General features: G+C 47.5%; 1 protein-coding gene across 5 annotated transcripts in view; it reads right to left on the bottom strand.

Annotated features, from left to right (window-relative positions):
- Phb1 (prohibitin l(2)37Cc) overlaps window positions 1–18,478 on the bottom strand; it is a 118,875-nt gene that overhangs the window by 25,008 nt on the left and 75,389 nt on the right. For 4 of the 5 annotated variants that reach the window (XM_070531421.1, XM_070531418.1, XM_070531419.1 and 1 more), the window contains one exon: window positions 2,148–2,264. The exons of the other annotated variant lie outside the window; for it this stretch is intronic. In XM_070531421.1, the coding sequence (XP_070387522.1) occupies window positions 2,148–2,264 (117 nt within the window). The remainder of the gene's footprint in view (window positions 1–2,147; window positions 2,265–18,478) is intronic. 5 annotated transcript variants of the gene reach the window in all.

Below are 18,478 nucleotides of genomic sequence, written 5' to 3'. Positions count from 1 at the left end.
GCTCGTCTACGCCCTGATTCCGTAATGCCTCCATGACTGCTGAGGTTTCGACAGAATCAAACGCTTTCTCGTAATCAATGAAAGCTATATATAAGGGTTGGTTATATTCCGCAGATTTCTCTATCACCTGATTGATAGTGTGAATATGATCTATTGTTGAGTAGCCTTTACGGAATCCTGCCTGGTCCTTTGCTTGACAGAAGTCTTAGGTGTTCCCGATTCTATTTGTGATTACCTTAGTAAATAGTTTGTAGGCAACAAACAGTAAGCTGATCGGGCTATAATTTTTCATGTCTTTGGCGTCCCCTTTCTTATGGATTAGGATTATGTTAGCGTTCTTCCAAGATTCCGGTACGCTCGAGGTCATGAGGCATTGCGGATACAGCGTGGCCAGTTTCTCTAGAACAATCTGCCCACCATCCTTCAACAAATCTGCTGTTACCCGATCCTCCCCAGCTGCCTTCCCCCTTTGCTTATCTCCCAAGGCTTTCTTTACTTCTTCCGGCATTAACTGTGGGATTTCGAATTCCTCTAGACTATTCTCTCTGCCATTATCGTCGTGGGTGCCACTGGTACTGTATAAATCTCTATATAACTCAGCCACTTTAACTATCTCATCCATATTAGTAATGATATTGCCTGCTTTGTTTCTTAACACATACATCTGATTTTTGCCAATTCCTAGTTTCTACACTGCTTATAGGCTTCCTCCGTTCCTGAGAGCATGTTCAATACTATTCATATTATACTTCCTTATGTCAGCTGTCTTACGCTTGTTGATTAACTTGGAAAGTTCTGCCAGTTCTATTCTAGCTGTAGGGTTAGAGGCTTTCATACATGGGCGTTTCTCGATCAGATCTTTCGTTTCCTGCGATAGTTTTCTAGTATTCTGCCTAATGGAGTTACCACCGACTTCCATTCCACACTCCTTAATGATGCCCACATATCGGATACAACAATGAAAATTTTGCCTTCTGGATGGCGTTTTCCAGTAGAATAATCGTGACATTTGCGTTGCTTAGTTCCCCTTAAACGAACAATGCCTGCGTGAGTTTGTACCTGTACCTGCACTATCGTGATGTGCATATTTACACAGATTCACAAAGCCACGGAGAGCATCACAAGTTGGCACAGCGTGCCACAAGATGACGCCAGCTGCATCGTGCGCGTCTGCATCGCCCAGTCGTGCTCCGCACACCCAGAGGGGGAAAAAAGGGGGGCAAAAGAAAAGTGAAGCAGTGCCCGGCATTTCTACAATCTCTCCCTCTCTCAGCGAGCACAGAAATGCGCCACAGTAGCAGGGAAGCAGCTCGAAGCAGCAGTAGTATGGTTCCATAGTGGTAGCAGCACACAGCCCTGTTAGTAGAAGATGGCGCCAACAATGCACAAGGCTGTGTGGCTAGCGCATTGATCAAGAAGGCTGGAACCAGTGGCCCTGTTGATCAACAAAAAAAAGCAGGCCTTGTGCACCACAGCAAAATCCTCCATGGGTGAAACCAACACAGTGGAAGCCACTGACATTACCAAGCTCGGGGAGCATGTCGCTGTGAACGATGAAACAGGTGGTGCTTCAGGAGTTCCGAGTGCACATAGCGGTGCCTCGTTCTGCTAAGAGATCTCCGACGGGGCGATTGTGATCACGATGACAGACAGTTGAGTTGTGCAATGGAGGTGATGACAGCCACAGCAGTGACACCAAGATTGACAATTGCCTGTCTTGACACCGAGCCCAATGTTCATGCAAAGTACACTGTCATCAATCCAGCCACTCATTGATTTCACGCATGTTAAATTACTGCCACCTGTGTTCGTGCAGCACCTTGACACAATGCACACTGTGGTTAAGAACCCAAGTTCCTACGAAAGCAAGGGCAGATTTCTGATTATTTCAGTACGCTCAGCGTTTGACAAGCTGCTTAGAGGTGTAAATAAACGTTTTATCTTTCACAGCCTACTCTCTACATCTATTATGTGGCAAATTTGGTTTCAGGACTACAAAGGTATGTTCAGCAGCTCTTTTATCGATCATTATTTTTTTTTTTTGCAGCAGTTCAGATATAGCAATAATAACAACAAGATTTTTCATTCCTGGTATCATTATAAGTGGACTGCCCTGTAGTACAGTTGGAACTGCCTGTGGCACTCACAATTGAGATGTCGTCCAGGATGACGCCAAACTGAGAGGCCCGCTCTGTCAGCTCATCACACACCTTCTGGGAGACCACCTCTCGCTGGGTGATCATTTCACTGGCATCAAACTGGGCCTGAAGGAAAGAGACTTCAGTTAATTGCCTAATAATCGTGTGCTGCTGTCCATTTCATGGACAGTAGCACACAAAGGAAACGCAGCAGAAGAAAAGCTTCTGCAGATAATCAGGAGGTGTTTGAATTCGTCAATTGAATGCGCAGGGGCATGCAATATACAAATCCAATCTGCAAAAGCCAGCAAGGTGGAGGAAATTTAAAATTACATTTCATAAGAATTTCAATGGTGCAATACATTTCACACAAATTTCATGATTTGTCATGAAATTTATCATGATGGCTCATGGTTGTTCGTGGTTCCTGCAGATGTTAGGACTTCTTTCTGTATTTGGCACCTTCACTGTATTGAAACATTGCTTGTAGTGCACATGGCTAAAGAATGAATAAAGTCTTCTATGTTCAAGGTAAGCACTGTGCGTCATTTATTTGGTGCTCTGATCTTGTGTTACACTTGATCCCAATTCAATGACAACAATAAGAACCCCACATTGTCACCCTTGTTGGTTTCACACAATGTATGACCAAAATATTATGCACAATAGTACATTATCAACACTGGCTGCATCCACCATCTTTGTTAGGGTGTAGTTGTGAGGCAGCTGTATGCTGTGAGCGGGGTTCGTACAGAACGTTTGACTTAAAATTCAAGGATAGTTAAACGAGAAGAAAGGGAGTTAACCAAAGGGCCCGATTTTTATTAGTCATATCATAAAAAGCCAACAGACACTGACACCAAGGACAACATAGGAGAAATTACTTGTGCTTAATAAATGAAATAAAGAAACAATAAATTAATGGAAATAAAAGCGGAGGAAAAAAAAACATGCTGCAGGTGGGGAACGATCCCACAACCTTCACATTTCACGTGTGATGTTCTACCGATTGAGCTACCGGGGCGTGCCGTTTCCCCGTCCACTTCCTTGGGTATTTGTTTCCTTGCAGAACCCTGGGAGTGTTAGCCAGCGCCACCACTCACAGACCTTGGCGGCGGACGTGGAACATCCTTTCTACCGCAGGCGTCATGAGAACGTGATCTTTTTGGGTGAAGGCAACCGGTCTATAAACCCATGCATGCCACCTGAAGACCAGCGCCAAGTTGTTTTTTCATCCACTTTCATTTCCATGAATTTATCGTTTCTATATTTCATTTATTAAGCACAAGTAATTGACCCTATGTAGTCCATAGTGTCAGTGTTTGTTGGCTTCTAAGGATAGTTAAAGGATTTCAAGGATGCACGAGGCCGAAATTCCAAGAGGGGGAAATAAATTTTATTCATACACATACACTGAAAAATAGTGAAATCTCCTCCTTGGCTGCAATTTACTGCAGCTAGGCAGCTGCTGAGTAGGACACAGGCTTCAAGCACTTCAGGTCGCTTTCTTAAGTCTACTTTCCCATTCTAATGAAGTCAATCACCTGATGGCATTATGGTTAGTAGCGTCTGACTTCAGCCAAAGATGCTCGTCATATTGCTACGGAACAGTATTTGCGATCATGAAGAGGCGAGCAGGGTGAAGACGACGACGACGATTAGAGGCTAGCGCTGGCTGTTGCCTCTTGGCCAAGTGCGGCGTATTTTCTTGTAAATATACTTGTATATAGCTTTTTACCCGAGTCTTCCTACGTAACATATCTGGTGGAGGTGGACGTTCCCTGTACCTCGTCACGGAGCTTCGCAGTGGACGGTACGTCGAGCCCTCCTTCATGGCTCCCGGCGACGACAACTCGACTCCGTGGCTCCGACACCTGCTGCCACTTCGACAACCTACATCACTCTCGCCGCTCCCCATGATCCTGGTGTATTCTCGGGCAAAGATGGGGAAGACGTCGATGACTGGATCAGCCTGTACGAACACGTCAGCCGCAATAACCGGTGGGACCCTACTACTAACACCTCGAGTTTGGTTTCGGACGCACGAAGATGAGCTCACCAGTTGGGATTCACTTAAGCAAAAGCGTCGCGACCTGTTCGGCAACCCCTACGGTCACCAACTTGCTGTGCAGAAGGCGCTTTCCGGCCGTGTGCAAACTTCAACAGAGCCCTATGTCACGTTCATTCAGGACGTCTTGGCTCTGTGCCACAAAGTTGACGCACACATGACTGAGTCAGACAAGGTTTCCCACATCCTCAAAGGCACTGCCGATGATGACTTCAACTTGCTCGTTTGTAACAACGTGGCGACGGTGGATGCGGTTATAAAAGAGTGCCGCCGCCTGGAACTCGCTAAAAGCTGACGTACTGACCAGCAGTTTGCCCATCTGCCCAACACCCCAGCGACATCTTCCTGTGCCGACACTACTCATCCCAACAACACTGGCGATGTTACCAGGATCGTCTCGCGTGAGATCGAGGCCTACTATCCGGCTGCCTTCTACTCCAGCCCCACCAACGCATCTGCAGTCACGGTTTCCCTGATCCAGGCAGTTGTCCGCCAGCAGTTCGAAAACATGGGTCTTCACACCATCTGCTCGGCCCATCGCCCTGATACCCGCCCGGATTCTTTGATTCCGCCCCATCCCGCATTTTCTTACCCACCACGTTTCCGCAACCCTGCTGAATGGCGCACTGCTGACAACAAGCCCATTTGTATTCACTGCCATCGAATCCGGCACATTTCTCGGCACTGTCCCAGTTGCAGGAGTTCCCCGACCCGGTCAACTTATACTTCCTACTCTCGCCGCCCAGGTGGCCCTTCTCGTCCCTATGCCCCACGCTCCAATAATGCCGCCGCTGATTCTCCTGCACCGAACCGCCCCTATTCTCATTCGCCTTCACCCCAACGACGACAATCTCGCTCTCCCCAGCACCGTCGCTTCTACTTGCCAATCGCCGCTCCCAGTCTGAAAACTATACGATGCAGCGCCTCGAGGTGACGCTGCATTGCTCCCTACGCCGCCAAATCCTCTACTGACGTTGCCCACTCATCTGAACCTTCTTAACGTGCAAGTCGACGGTGTTTCTGTGTCTGCTCTTATAGACACTGGGGCGCATTTGTCGGTAATGAGCGCTGACCTTCGTAACCGGCTCAAGAAAATACTCACGCCCACCATGACGCCTGTTGTCCGTGTCGCCGATAGCGGAACAGCCGCCGTAATTGGTATGTGTATCGCCCGCGTCTCCTTCGCCGATTGCTCCACTGTCGTGCTATTCACAGTCATCGCCCACTGTCCCCACGACATAATCCTCGGCTCTGACTTCCTCCTCGCACCTTCTGCTCTCATCGATTGTTCCGCCAGTACTCTCCGTCTTGACCTGCCTGTTCTGGATACCACTGAACCACACCACAGTCGCCCCAGTTCCGTCGACTTTGTTCGCTCGCCACCTTTGGCACTGACTTACGTTGACTTAGTGTCATCCCCACCAGTCCCCGCTGTCACTACATCGCGGCTCCTATGCAAGACATCCTCCTTACACACGAGGTCACAGTACCTCATACAGTTTTATCTATTACGGCGAATTGAGTCTGCCTGCCAGTGGTCAATTTTGAATTGACGACACAAGCGCTGCCACGCGGGATGTCTCTGGCCCAGCTTTGCTCATTCGAGTATCATTCAGTAGCATCTATTGCAGTAGACGACAATTCATCTGATCCTCCTCTACCATTGCAATTGGCAACTTGTACCATTGCAGACTTACAGAAAATGATTGCTCATGAGCTCTACCGTGCTCTGTTTTCCTACCACGATATTATTTACTTTAACGATCCTCCTTTGGCCCAAACTACAGCTGTTAAACATCGCATTAATACGGGCGATGCCCCTCCTATTCATCGCCGCCTATATCGAGTGTCACCAGCTGAGTGTCAAGTTATTCACGCAGAAGTTCGCAAAATGCTTCCCAAGAACATTATTGAACTGTCATGTAGTCCATGGGCGTCGCCTGTTGCACTGGTCAAAAAGAAGGATGGCTCATGGTGCTTTTACTGGATTATCGGCACCTTAACAGGGTTACCAAAACGGACGTGTGTCCCCTACCTCGGATTGATGACGCCCTTGACTACCTCCACGGTGCTCGCTATTTCTCCTCTATTGACCTTCGCTTTGACTACTGGCAGATTGCCGTGGACGATCTCGACCGCGAGAAGACTGCTTTTGTAATACCCGACGGTCTTTATCAATTCAAAGTGATGCCGTTCGGTCCATGTAACGCTCCTGCCACTTTTGAACGCATGATGGACTCCCTTCTTCACGGTTTCAAATGGTCCACGTGCCTGTGCGACTTGGACGTTATAGTATTCTCCCCAACGTTTGCTACGTACCTCGAGCGCCTCTCGGCAGTCCTGGACGTTTTTCGTCGAGTCGTTCTGCAACTCAACGCATCAAAGTGCCAATTCGGCCGTCGCCAAATTACCGTCCTTGGACATCTCGTTGACGCGAACGGAGTGCAACCGAACCCAGGCAAGATGCATGCCGTTACGCACTTCCCTGTTGCGAAGTGTGTCAAGGATGTGCGCAGCTTCATCGGCCTTTGTTCGTACTTCCCTCGTTTCGGGAAAAATTTCGCTGCCATAGCACGACCACTAACCAAGCTTTTGAAAAAAGACGCCGCTTTCAAGTGGGGTGATAACGAGGCCTCTGCATTTTCGCATCTAATCGACCTTCTCGATACGCCTCCCGTTCTGGCCCATTTCGACCCTTCTGCGCCTACCGAAGTCCGTACTGATGCCAGCGGTCACGGAACTGGCGCAGTACTGGCACAATGGAGTGCGGCTACGACCGTGTTATCGCTTACGCCAGCAGGCTCCTCTCACCTACAGAGTGCAACTATTCCATCACTGAGCGTGAGTGTCTGGTCCTAGTTTGGGCAGTTGCGAAATTCCGCCTGTACTTATACGGCCGACCCTTTTCTGTTGTCACAGACCATCGCACACTTTGCTGGTTATGGCCACTGAAAAATCCTACAGGAAGACTTGGTCTCAGGGCCTTACGCCTCCGAGAATATTAGTATATTGTCAGCTATAAATCTGGCCAACTACACAAGGACGCTGACTGCCTGTCTCGCCACCCGACAGACGAGCCTCACGACGCCGAAAGTGGTACCGCCAATGGCATTTTCTCTGTGTCTGCCTTTGCCAACACCGCCGATGAGCAGTACCAAGACCTATCGCTGCGAGCACTCATCGAGCGTATGCGCTCTACACCTACCGACGCATCTCTTCGCCGATATGTCCTCCAGGGCGGCATTCTGTGCCAAAGGAACTTCCTAACGGACCTGATCTTGCCATGCCAAAACATCTAGGACAGACTGTGCTGTTTGAGATGCATGACGCACCCACTGCAGGACATCTTGGAGTAACTCGCACGTACGACCACGTCCACTGCTGCTTCTATTGGCCTGGTCTCGCTCGCTCCGTCCGATGCTATGTTGCTGCCTGTGATCCCTGCCAGCGTCGGAAAACACCTCAGGTGCTATCTTCCGGTCATCTCCAGCCGATCACCGTCCCTGTGGAACCATTCTTCTGTGTTGGATTAGACCTCCTCGGTCCCTTCCCCACGTCATCCTCTGGGAACAAATGGGTAGCTGTGGCAACTGACTACGCCACCCGACACGCTATCCCGCGGGCTCTCCCTACCAGTTGCACCACTGACGTCGCGGACTTTCTCTTGCGTGACATTATCTTGCTTCATGGCGCCCCACGACAGCTGCTTACTGACCCAGGTCGTAACTTCCTCTCGAAAGTTATAGCCGACATTGTGCGTTCCCGCTCCAATCAACACAAGCCGACTACCTCATACCATCCTCAAACCAATGGCCTGACACAGCGGTTAAACCATACTCTTACCAATATGCTGTCCAAGTACGTTTCCAAGGATCACCACGATTGGGACATTGCCCTTCCTTACGTCACGTTTGCGTATAATTCTTCCCAGCACGACACCGCTGGATTTTCTCCATTTCATCTACTCTACAGTCGCGAACCGACCTTGCCCCTTGACACGGCACTTCCTTTTGCTGCGATCTCAACAAGCGAGTATGCGCACGACGCCATCGCCCTCGCCGACCATGCACGCCAGCTTGCCCGTGCTCAACTGACGGACTCGCAAACCACTCAGCAGCGTCAGTATAACGCCCGCCACCGTGACATACAGTTTTCGCCTAGTGTGCTCATGCTCCTGCGCCGCCCTCTCATCACGTCGAACTTTCAGAAAAGCTCTTTTCGCGATACACAAGGCCCTACCGCATGCTGCACCAGGCGACGCCTGTGACGTACGAAATTGCTCCTGTGGGTTCAACCTCGTCCTCTCCTCTGGCATCTAGTGATGTCGTGCATGTCAGTAGGCTCAAGGCCTACTACACTGCTTCTGAGCGTGGCCTTTAGTCGCTCCAGGATGGCGCTTTTGCCACCGGGGGTAGTGCTACGGAACAGTATTTGCGATCACTAAGACGCGAGCAGAGTGAAGACGACGACGATTAGAGGCTAGCGCGTGCTGTTGCCTCTTGGCCAAGTGCAGCTTATTTTCTTGTAAATATACTTGTATATAGCTTTTCGTTTGCGTCTTCCTATGTAATAATATTGAAGCCAAATGCCTGAAACTTGCTTTCGACCAGGCATTTCTGGAGCTTAGCACTTGATAATGGAGCCCCGATGCCAGCAGTGCGAACTAAGTAGCAAAACAACAATTCAAGGACTACACTTATATTCAAGGAGTCTCAAGGGCCCTTCAGTCTCTTTTCTCAAATTCAAGGGTTTTCAAGTATTTCAAGGAGGTGTAAGAGTTATTTTAGTCTTGCCTTTAGCATGGAAATCGTTTGTGGACTATGGGAGGCTTTGAGCCTTTGTCCAATGTCTCCATTTTGATGTTCCCTAGCAAAAGGTCGACAAGTCCACAAGTTTGGCGTAGCGCTTTCATCACTGCCAGTGTCCTTGCAAAGATATGGCGATCCACAGTCTGGTATAAACAAGCGGTGATGGCCGATGCCATCTGGAGATGGTATTGGCAGAACCTGCTTACCGTCCCTTGCCCTTTTACTTTCGTAGCTCATAACAGTGGCACTGCTCATTTCAGTGCCAGTGAACAGAATGAGCACAAAATCTCACAAAAATATAATGTACTAAAATATAACATCACCCCCAAGCTCTAATTTGCATCCTTGAATTGAAGAAAATACTTACGTTAGCTTATCTTCGCTGCCCAGGCACAGGTGGCGAACCCAAAGCAACAAGAGAAGACAACGCAAGCACAATGCAAGAGCCACAATCGACCCTGGTGTAACGTAAAACTATTCCAATCTGTTTTTCTTTCAAATCCACCATTAGCTCTTCATCAGGCGCATAACTGGGAGGGGTGCTTATGGGGCTTCACCCCCCAGCCCCCCAAAATATTTTCATGCTGTCATGCACCACTGACCCAAACAACCACCGGTGCAGGAAATCATTCTGTATTTTGTTTAGAATGCTCTTTTCTTTCCGCTTGAACAGACATTTCGGCACGAACATTGTGAGCTCGGGCTGGATTTCGCGGCGCCCCCCATACACTGGGAGTTGCATTACGCAAGGAGCTTCATCTGAGCGCAAAGTTTCAAGAGTGTTTTCATCGTGAGCAAGCTCGTCGTGGCACCTCGTGGAGGCCGCGGAATCTACGGAGTGCATAGATTTCAATTCTAAATCTTTATGGGCATAAAGTTCTTATAAACTTTTGATGTGAAAGATGCATTGACATTTCCATGCTTTAGATTTTCAATTCCAGAACTTTGTGGGTTTAATGTTCTTATAAGCATTTGACGCCAAAGGTGCATTGACTTTTCTACAGTAGTACATCGCACCATAAAAAGAGACAAGCCAAATCAACAAACTATGAGACAAGTTGACAAAGCACGGAGCGAGGTCCAATGAGACGAAGCGCTGTGCTGGTTCATTTGTGCTGTCGTGTCACAGAAAAGAATATCAAACTTTTTTTCACCTGCGCCAAAGCATCCATGTCAAGACACTAAAGTCAGCAAAGGTGACTATGCCCTTATTTATTTTCCTACTTTGACTTTTATTCGTGAGGACACATTGAGCCTCTTCAATTTTCTTGTTCTCGCTACTCGTGGGCTGCCAGAGCCAGCTTGCGTTTTTGTCGTGTTGCCCCGACCACTGCGCAGTGCACTTGGGTGGGCATTCGTTTTTTTCTGGCCGAGAGGATTTTCGCCTGGCAGAGTTTTGGACGTTTTCTGGCTAGCAGACGAGAAAACGAAACAATGGTCGCTCGCTGCCATCACAATGGGGACTCGATGGATTTCAACGTGTTTGCTTGAGCGCAATCTCCCTGGAAAGTCTCGTCTCGCCGGTGTAGGATACCAAGCAGTATGCGTATGGTTATCTGTGGACCAAGTGTCTCACATTTTCCTCGATATTCTTTCGGTGGCCCATTAAGTGCCCAAAGAAGGCATTTGATTGTGGCCAACATGCTTTCCTTCGAGTTTTTTTTTTTTTTCATTTCGGTGCCCCTGCCCCACAAAATAAAATAAAAAGACATTGTCGCGTCGCATGGCGAAAGTTCGATTTTGTTACTTCTTTTGTGGAAAGTAATGGGCCACAAAACGCTTCAGTTACCCGATACTCTTATATTATTATGGTAGCAATTAAATGGACACTCCATGCAGGCGCATTGCTGTCGTCGCCCTCATGTTCCGTATAAAGTCCAACGGCGATAAAATCGTGACCGCGCACAGCATGCTGTATGTGCGAGTGAAACCGTTAGGGGTGGGGGGTGGCGTGGGCGAGCTGACGATGATGGCTCAATCTTGTGTGCACAAGGGAGAACAGTACGGAGGAAGCATGCCACCTTCTGTCGCGCGTAATACATTAGGGGAAGTGGAAGGAGGGGGGGGGGGAGGGGGGCAGGCCTTGGGATTCTGTGAATCTTGGTTTATGCAACATGTTTATTTGCCTTGTTTGACGCATTATATACAGCGACTTTTTCTTAGATACTTAGATTTATCGGAGACTTATACACATATTTACATATCTTGTTGCGAGGTTTTGTGTATATGTGCAGTGAACTTTGTTTCCAGTGACACTTTTTTGCCCTTTATCAAGCTGTATCTTTGCATTTGTATATTACATCGTATCTCCGCATTTCTAATGTACGAGGGCGAGTCAAATGAAAGTGGGCCAACCTACTCCATGCAATAATGGTTCGGTTCATTATCTGCAAGGCATGCACGTAGCACAGAGGCATCTCTCATTTACAAAAGTAACACGTGGGTGTGAGGATAAATGTTCTTTAATGCTCTCATACACAGAGTTGAGCATGGTTGCGTGATATAATGGACACTCCAAAAGTTGAACAGCATGGTGTTGTGAGGTTTTTGACAGCTGAAGAGGTTTCCCAAAAAGAAATTAGTTCCTGTATGGCTGCCGTGTACGTTGAACATTGCATTTCATTGGACACTGTGAAGCGTTGGAGCAAACAGTTCAAAGAAGGACATGAAAGTTGCAAAGACGATCCAACACTGGGCCAAAGTCACCGTGCAATCACCCCCAACACTATTGCAAAGGTTGATGAGCTGATTAGACAAGAACGGAGGATAAGCATCGATGAACTAGCAAAGCGTGTGAAGTTCAGTTCACAGCATAATTCATGCACATCTCGGTTATCTGCTCTTGTGTGCGCAATGGATGCCAAGATTATAGAAATTGCCGCCAAAAGACGGGAGAAGTTCGGTGCTGCCTAGACTCATCTGATCCAGTATCACTAAGAGGGTGACGACTTCTGGTCTGCAATTGTGACCCGGGACGAATCATGGTGCCCCACTACAAGCCTGAAACACGACGGCAAAGCTTACAGTGGAAACATTTGAATTCCCCACCTCTGAGGAATGCAAAAGCCATCATTTCCACCAGAAAGGTGTAGTTGACTTTTTTTTTTTCGATCATCAGGGGCCATTGCCGATAGAAATTGCTAAACCTGGAAAGAAAATGAAAAAATTAAATTATGGGCTTTTACGTGCCAAAACCACTTTCTGATCATGAGGCACGCCATAGTGGAGGGCTCCGGAAATTTCGACCACCTGGGGTTCTTTAACGTGCACCTAAATCTAAGTACACGGGTGTTTTTGCATTTTGCCCCCATTAAAATGCGGCCGTCGTGGCCAGGATTCGATCCCGCGACCTCGTGCTCAGCAGCCCAACACAAACCTGGAAAGACTACCAATCGTTTCCGATATTGTGAAACGCTGGATCGGCTGCATGTAACAATCAAGAACAAACAACGAAAATAGACAAATGGGGTCATCGTGCTCCGCAACAATGCCCATCCCCACGTCGCTGATGTAGTTAACACTAAACTGGCAAATTTCCAAGCGGGAAACGCTGCAACATCTGCCATACAGCCCAGACCTGTCGCATCGAGACTTCCACATTTTGGGGCAGTTAAATAACCAGCTCAAGAGAACCAGGTTCGTGTCGGACAATGACGTGAAAGAGTCAGTTACTAAATTTTTGAAGCAGCAAGCCAAGAAGCTTTACGACATGGGAATCGGGCGACTCGTTAGTTATTTGGACAAATGTCTAAATGCTATTGGACACGGCTTTTAAATAAAGCCCATCGTTTGGCGTATATTTGCATTGGCTCACTTTCATTTGACTAGCTCATATATTTTGCAGAACTGCTTTCTATATGGCCTCTATGTTGAGACTATAATTTCAGTGCGATTACTCCCAATACATAACCGGTGACAGCTGCTTCTGCGCAATACATTAGAAAGACAACATCATTGAGATCTTTCCCTGGCCGTTGTAGGTATATGTATAAAAATGTAAACAAGGTTCTTGAATAACAACGTGTCATTAAAATATGCGTCCTTAACTTGTTCATTCCATGGCCTTTACGTTTTTAATTTTTTTTTCTTTAAAGTGCCAAAACCACTGTGATTATGAGGCACACTGTAGTAGGGGTCTCTGGAAATTTGGACCACCTGGGGTTCTTTAACGTGTACAGTGCAGTCCATTTATAACGATATCAAGAAAGACGAAAAATATGATTGTTATAACAGATGATCGCTATATCTGGACTGCAGTTTAAAAAAAAATTTTTAGAAAAGGTCGAAAAAAAACATGCGGAACATATTTTTGCAGCTTCGAATTTGCTACTTGCTCTAAAGAATAGATGATGTAGAAAGAGGGCCGTGAAAAACAAACTTCATTTCTAGCGCCAATGACCGTGTCAAGGATTAGGCGCGCCGAAATAGTCCGAAATCTGCACTTGCTTTTGTGGCAGCTTCAGCTTCACAACCGCGGTGTGCATGGATTCCAGCTGCTGCGCGAACACTGGCGGCAATCCTTTAGCATGCATAAAATCAATGAAGGAGTCAATCGAGGACAGTGCACTCTGCGTGGACATCTAGGTCGGGGTCAAGGAGCCACTGTCAATCTCGTCCCTGTCGCTGCTGCCGTCGCCACCGTCGCACAACTTTGCCGTCTGTTGAGACAGCACATCTTCGGCGATCGCCTCGTCGGTGACCTCATTGCAGAACAAGGCAGCACTGTCTGCAGTCAAAAATTCCTCCTTCGACACACCACCTGTGTCACCAGTAGAAATGAGCTCCCAGAGCTCGGTTATGTCAGCGGCTTCCACCGTGTTGGTCTCAGTGGGCTCGGGAAGCTCGTCCTCACGCACAAAACACGCCTTTTTGAAGCAATTGGTGATGAACCACTGGTAAAGAGCCTCTTCAACATCGGCGTACAAAGTGTCTAACCCTTTTCCACTGATAGGCATGGCTGCTGATAGCTCCTGCCTTCACAATCGCGGTGCTCCCGGTTTTCAAGATGGCCGATATTGTTAACTGGGCGAGCTCATATTTCTTCACAAGGGCGCTCGCCTTGAAGCCGCATTGAGAGTCCTGCAAAATATCTATCTTCATGTCAAGCGACACAGCTTCGCGCTTTGTCGGCGCCATCTTCGAACTGGGTTGAACCGTTGGTTGCACGCTGCTTTGGTGGCGTCAACCTGCTATCGCGAGAGAGAGAGACGCGGGACAGGCACCACCGCGCCGCTTTGCTTGTCGCTTTTTTTTCTTTCTTTTTCGGAGTGACTGTGGCCGACGTGCATGAAGCAGCTAGTGCCATCTTGTGGCACGCTGCGCCTACTCAGGTACTCTCCGGTGCGTGGGCGGGGCGGGACGCGCTGCGCGGTAATGGCAGCAGATACGAACTTACGGAGGTAAACATCGCCTCGTCTCGACATCGTTCGTTTCAGGGAACTAAGCAACGCAAATGTTACGATTATTTGGCACAGAAAAGACCGTCCAGACGGTAAAATTTTTATCGTTATATCCGATATGCGGTGAATAACCTATCGTTATAAATGTTTTTTTCCCCCATAGACCTAATGCATAAAACGACACTCTCATGTCAACCCATCGTTATAACCGATATATCGTTATATGTGGTATCGTTATAGGTGGACTGCACTGTACCTAAAACTAAGTAGACAGGTGTGTTCATATTTCACCCCCATCGAAATGCGGCTGCCGTAGCCAGGATTAGATCCCGCCACCTCATGCTTAGCAGCGCACACCATAACCACTAAGCAACCACAGCGGGTACATTTTTCATATCAGCGGCACGCACTGCTTTGCTGGTTTCGTACTGTAGGGTTCAAGATTTCGTTTGCAGCATCTTTGGCAATGGTAGTGCAGTTATTCCTAATGGGGGCGAGGAGTTACGGAGTCACCGTCTGTCGGAAGTGCGTCCCTTTCGTAGTATGAGGGATCACGCGGCGCGTTCCTCATAGGTTTCGCTTAAGGCACTCAATAAAAACACCACGCGGCAGCCCTCCTGGACATTTATGTAAGTACTCTCAAAACAAGGGAAGTTTTTGACTGTTGATATAATAATCTTGGGCAAACAGAAAGCACAGAATCGTTTACAGGCGTTATATCTTTACCGAATACGTGCAGCGAACACCACTACGCGCGGTCACCGCGATAAAGTCTCCCGAATTGGCTTCTTGTGTGAAAGGTAGGCAAGCGTTGAAAGTAAAATATGTGAAATATGTTCTTATAGTGGGCTGCATGTATAATCAAATGGAGCATAACAGAATGAAGCCTCAATGCAGCGATCGCACGGGTTCGCGGTGACCGAGTGCGCGTCTGCATGCATGTCCGCGCACAATGTTTCGCTGTCGCTGCGAGCGTGTTGTCGCACCGTGCCGTGAGCTTTAGGCCACATAATATGAGCATTTGACAGTACACAAGCAACCTTTGTTGCGTGGACGCTATCAGATCTGTTAAAAATAATTTCGTTATAGAGACTTCGACGCCTACGGCGACTGTTATGCGCTGTCTCGACGATTTAATCTTTTTTTTCTCCAAGTTCTTGGACGTTCGAATATTATTTGTTAAGTTGCGTCGCACTCTATCTTTTTCGGTATTCTCAGCGGGCGATCTACCGCTGCTTCTCTTTCATAATCCAGTATGTTAATTCATAACACAAACATGACCATATACCATGCCTTTTTTTTTTACTATGTTTCTTAACGTTCTCTTTCCATTCCAGTGAACTTGCCAGTATCTAGCATGAACAAGTTCACAGAGCAAACCGTCGCGGCATTATATAGCCAAACAGCGAGCTTGGACGAGTGTCTCAGTGCGCGTTTTCTGCTACTCACCGAACATAGCAATCTCGACGCCGTAGCAGAAATCTTCCTCGCGTGTGTGCTTGCTGCATACCCGAGTTGTAGCTGATGGCTGTCTGCCGGTTCTAAGTTTCGCCAGCAAAGCTTCACGCAGCTCCTTACCCTGCAGCTACATGCAAATAAGGCTGACACCGGGCTCCGTTGCGTACGTCCGGCACTGCGGCACCGAGCAGTAGCCTACCATGCTGCATGCCTCCAAAGGCAGCCACTACCTATTATAGTTCAGATGTTGCCAAGTTGACACCCAAGGCGGTAAACCTCACCACTTAATCAGAACCGCGGCTTTCATTTTCAGCTTGCTTCGGTGCTTCCGAAGCAGCCGACGCGGCCACTGTGTCCACATGATCCCTCATGCCACATCACGCCACTGGTGGCGCCAGCTTTTCTAGTGGTGGAGCTCGCCGCCAATATCTGATCGCTCGACTAATTCTATAAGGAGGCGGCCGAGCTGTCATGAGCACCCCTCCCCCCCTTCTAAACGAAATTTCTGGCTACGCCACTGCCCTTCGCGATAGATCAAAATGGCTCGGGCCTAATGGCTCAGGCAAGGGCATAAAAACAGATTAGAATAGTTTTACGTTATACTGGCCCTAGGGTCAGAGACACCCATCCGCTGAACCTGCTGCAGCGCGGGCCTCCCCAATATCTATTTCACTCGCCCTCAGCCAACTTTTCGATGTTTTGCACCTCAGCTAGAGAGCACCGTGCCACTCAGCCCACTAAACCATACTCTAGTACACTCTAAATACGGCTGCCCTGGCTGTTCCGACAGCAGCGAAGACAGTTCAAAATTCAGTTCAAAATTCAAGCTGCTCAGCGATCATCCGCCGCCCGAATGGCTACTGCGCGCTCATACAATTTATTTATTTATTTCAGAATACTGCAGGCCGATCTGGCCATTTCTGGCCAGATTTCTGGATCTTTCTGGCCACTTCTGTACGACCCTGTACATAGGGCAGACTGCAAGATGCATTAACATCAGGTTAAGGGAACACTTGTCCAGTCTGAAAGGTCGCCCTAGCACGCATTTGGCAATGCATTGCCAAGAACATGATTGCTCCCCCTGTCTGAGTAGCACCAACATTTTGTATAGGAACAGGAATCAAACCGCGAGAGAAATTGTAGAAGCACACTGGATTGAAAAACAAAAAGAAAAATGCATCAGCCATCCATCAGTTTCATTGTTGGATAAAGAAAATTCACTTCTATCATCACATCTTTAACGCATTTTACAGTAAGTGGATGTTTCATGCACCTTGCTGTTCTGATGTTGACGGGGTGGCTCTGGTGCAAGTCTGTTTTTTATCACAAGTGGTATATGTACTATAGATGTGCTCTCTTGACTTGATCGCGCAGATCTGTGTGTATTATGTGCGCTATAGGCGTGCTCTGTTTGACTAGATTGCGCAGATCTGTGGGTATATAAGCAGGTGGTTCTTCAAAAATAAAACCAGTTGTTAGAAAGCGCTCGTCCTTGTGTTTCTTCTATTCTTCGTCCCTGTTTGTTGCGCACAATAAGTTTGAAGATATTACAGAATGTGAATGGATGTGAAATTCACTTGTCTTTTTCTGGCGCCAGTTGAATCCATTGAGAATTTAGCTTTACTGCATTTCTAGCACCTTAGGATAACGCAACGCGCACAGCAGCAGAAAAGACTAAGAATACTCAATTCAATAAGCGATGTTGGGTTGGAAGAATGCACACACCATGCTTTAAATCGCCTCAACAGACTCTATTCAGTGAAGTGTCAAGTTTACAGAATCCAAACGCCATGCAAGGACCTTCTAGAATCAAGTCAGTATGAAAAAGTCTACCATGCAACATATAGTGTGTTAAGAAAGAGCCTTTCCGACTTCATCAGTGGCATACCTGAAAAACAATGAAAAGTGCGACACTTATTCAAATCTGCAGAATAAATCCAATCAGAAGTGCTTGAAGTTTAATGAAATACATACAAGGGATGTTTATTTTCGAATTGCTTTCGCTTCTTAACTTTATGTGCACACTTGTGCAAAGAGCACCTGAAGGTGTCACACTGCTTATCGCAGTTTTAGACTCTTTCTTGAAAGTATCTTTTGAGCAAAGTACTTGTAAGCATCGTGCTTGTCTGTGATGCTAAATGCATAGTTTGCAAGGAGAGGCCTCACAAAACGCACTGCAATAAGTTCCATTAGCTTCTGTCGGTGCATCATGTCATTCTCTTTACATTGCAGCAACTTTGAGGCACACGGAGCTGGAACAGCGTGTGCCACCAAGCTAGTCATGGGTCTCGGAAGAGCTGGATTTTCCTTCAAGGCTTGCTTAGAGAAAACAGGCAAGATGTCCAGGACAAAAAGCAGCTGGTCAGAGGGATATAAAAGTCCCCCACGGTCCTGGCTGCGAGTGAACGTCTGCAATGGCTGATTTGTTAGTGGCTTGGATGCGATTGCCACACAGTTCTCGCAGTTTATCTGCTCACTGATGACGCGGACAATACAGTTGAACCCGGCTATATCGAACTCGCAAAAAAACGCCTATCAGTTCGATATAGAGCATAATTCGATATAAGCCTGCTAAATAATTGGATGCCATAAAAGCACATACCATTT

The sequence above is a fragment of the Dermacentor albipictus genome, chromosome 1, assembly GCF_038994185.2.
Source record: "Dermacentor albipictus isolate Rhodes 1998 colony chromosome 1, USDA_Dalb.pri_finalv2, whole genome shotgun sequence".
Classification (NCBI taxonomy): Eukaryota; Metazoa; Arthropoda; class Arachnida; order Ixodida; family Ixodidae; genus Dermacentor; species Dermacentor albipictus.
This window is presented reverse-complemented; position numbering and strand designations above follow the sequence as displayed.